This window comes from Monoraphidium neglectum, assembly GCF_000611645.1.
Source record: "Monoraphidium neglectum strain SAG 48.87 unplaced genomic scaffold scaffold05724, whole genome shotgun sequence".
Taxonomy (NCBI): Eukaryota; Viridiplantae; Chlorophyta; class Chlorophyceae; order Sphaeropleales; family Selenastraceae; genus Monoraphidium; species Monoraphidium neglectum.
This window is the reverse complement of record NW_014007906.1, coordinates 155-2,904: the sequence shown is the minus strand read 5'-3', so window position 1 is coordinate 2,904 and position 2,750 is coordinate 155. Positions and strand designations below refer to the sequence as shown.

The following is a 2,750-nucleotide window of genomic DNA, read 5'->3' as shown; positions in this document are numbered from 1 at the left end:
GCCCCCGACCGCCCCGGCCCCGGCCGACCCAAGGTGGGCCAAGTTCGCGGGCATCTCGGTGCCGTGGCTGACTAAGCTGGCCAACGCCTTCATCAGCGGCCAGCTGGAGGCGAGGCAGGCGCTGCTGGCGCGGGATGCGGTCGATAATTTGGAGCAGCTGGGGCCCACGTTCCTGAAGCTGGCCCAGATCCTCTCTATCAGGTGTGAGGGCGTGCGGGTGCATGGGAGTGCGGGCGTTCAGGGGCGTGGGGTTGTGGCAACTTGTTGTTCATATGCGGGGGCGTGCTGCATGCGGCGAGCGCGGGCAGTCGCCAGGCCGGCGGTCGGCTTGCTGGGGCCGTCTGCTGGGTGGGCGCTTCATCGGGGCCGGTGTGTGGTGCAGCTGGCGCCGATGCGCGGGGGACGGCAGGGGCCGGCTGGAGCTCGAGGCACATTCAGGGCTTGCCAGGATCCTTTCAAACAGAATCCGATAATGATCATGCTTAGGTTTTAGGGTTTCAACTTATTGTATCTTGCCAGCCAGTTTGTTCGTCTGCTGGCAGCAACCAGTGATTGCGGCCTTCAGAAGCCAGGCAGCCAACGCGCCGACGGGGCGGCCACCCCGTCTTGCCTGCAGGCCGGACGTGCTGCCGCCCGCGGTGATGGCTGAGCTGGCGCGGGTCCAGGACAAGATCGCGCCCTTCAGCACTGAGGAGGCGCGCGCCATGGTGGAGAAGGTGCGGCGCGGGCAGTCCGGGGTAGTCCGGGCAGTCTGGGCAGTCCAGGCCGCGGGGCGGTCCGGGCCGGCTCAGGGCCGCACCCCCTGGCGCGCCCCGCTTTTGAGCCGGCACGGCGGCGATTGCTCTGTTACGGTGGACCCGTTCTGACGCACCTCCCACTCCCGAGAGGGCGGAAGCGCACCTGCGTGTGCCAAAGCAGTCTCGTGACTCGTACTGGTTGTTGCTGCTGTGCGGCGTTGCTTCAGGGGCGCCAAGGGGGCGCCGTGACTGTGCCACGGGCCGGCAACGGGCTTCTTTTGCACGCAGCCCTGCACGTCTGCACATCGTGTGCAGCGGGCCGCTGCAGTTGCCGGCGCGTCGGCCCGCGATGCTCAAAAGAGCCCGCGGTCGTCGTGCCTCCCACACGCGCCCCTTTCACGCGCGCAGGACCTGGGCCGGCCCATCGACGAGGTTTTCAGCGAATTCGGAGATGAGCCCGTCGGCGCCGCGTCGCTGGCGCAGGTGCGGCGCGCGCGCACGCGTGCCCAGTCGTGCATTGGCTGCCGCCTGCCGGCCGCGGCTGGGGGCCCCAAGCCTGCTGGGCTTGTCTTGATCCAGCGTAGCATGCGGTGCTTCTGACTCAGTGCCAATCAGATAAGTCAGTATGAACCATATGGCTGTGTCGTCGAGCCAGTGTTGCGTCATTGTGTGGCGCCACCGCAGGTGTATCGTGCACGTGTGCGGGCGACTGGGCAGGAGGTGGCCGTCAAGGTGCAGCGGCCCGGGGCGCTCTCAACCATCAGCAAGGGTGAGGCCGCGCTGCCTCGTGTCGCCCGGCGCGAGGCGCGCCATGGCCCGCTCCCCGTTCGCAACGCGGCGCGCTGGGCTTGAGCCGCGGAAAAGGGGCGGCCATGTCACACTCGCCGCGGCGTGCCATGTCTTACGACTCTCCATCGCGCCAGCAGGAGCGTCGCGCGGTGGGTGCCTTTCATAGAAGACCTGCAGCTAGAAACCAGACCTGATATCGCCGCCCCCCCCTTTGCCTTCCACCGCCCTCAAGACCTGTACGTCATGCGCCGCGCCGTGGGCGTGTACGAGCGGATCGTCAAGCGGTGGGTGGTTGTCGCAATCGATTGGGATGGCTGGGGCTGGACGCCGTATCAAGCCGGACGCCCGCCCAGCCGGGGCGGACCGCTTCTCTCCCCGAGCTCGTTTGCTCATTTCGGATCAGACAGCAGTAACCTGCTCGTGCCTATCGGCGCCTCCGCTGAGCTGATGTCATCCCTCCATTTGCTGACGTCACCCCGCCCAGGTTCACCGCGCAGACCACCGACTACCAGCAGCTGCTGTCCACCTTTGCGGAGGGTGCGGGGGCTGAGTGGGCCCCCACCTTGCGGCGGCGTAGCTTGTCACGGCACCCAGGCCATGCGCACACACACGCACACACACACACACACACACACACACACACACACACACACACACACACACGCGCGCGCGCGCGCGCTTCCCCCCTCCTCCCCCCCAAGCACACACATGCGCTCTCTCTCTCTCGTGCGCGCGCACACACACGCACTGACATACACACACACACACCCTCTCCATCTCACATCCACACTCACTCAACCCCCAGGCCTCTACACAGAGCTCGACTTCCGCAACGAGGCCCTCAACGCCTCGCGCATGAGGGAGCTCCTCGACGCCAGCGACTCGGGGGCCGGCGCGCGCGTCGTCATCCCCGCGCCCCTCCTGGAGCTGACCACCAGGTGAGGCGGCCCTGGGCCCCCTGCCCCTTCCCCTGTGCCACCCCTTCGCGGCGCCTGCTGCTGCAATTCATTTTCCGTTCTCGGGGTCGTGGGCGCGTGCTGTTGTCACAACGGCTGACTTGGCGGGTGACTCCTCAGAACACACACACACACACACACACACACACACACACACACACAACATACACACACACGTGCACTCATGCTTACACATGAAACACACGCACACACACGCACACACACACACTAAACCTGTTCTCGCGTCTCTCCCTGGCGCCCAGGCGTG

The 2,750-nt window shown here is 66.5% G+C and overlaps 1 protein-coding gene across 1 annotated transcript; it reads left to right on the top strand.

Moving 5' to 3' along the window:
• Positions 1–472: 472 nt before the first annotated feature.
• MNEG_15846 (putative aarF domain-containing protein kinase) lies at positions 473–2,468 on the top strand (the record flags this gene model as incomplete). The annotated part of the gene is made up of 7 exons (XM_014035683.1): positions 473–486; positions 617–716; positions 1,146–1,220; positions 1,422–1,506; positions 1,759–1,810; positions 2,011–2,063; positions 2,332–2,468. 7 exons carry the CDS (start codon positions 473–475, stop codon positions 2,466–2,468), a joined length of 516 nt encoding a protein of 171 aa, XP_013891137.1.
• Between the last annotated feature and the right edge of the window lie 282 nt (positions 2,469–2,750).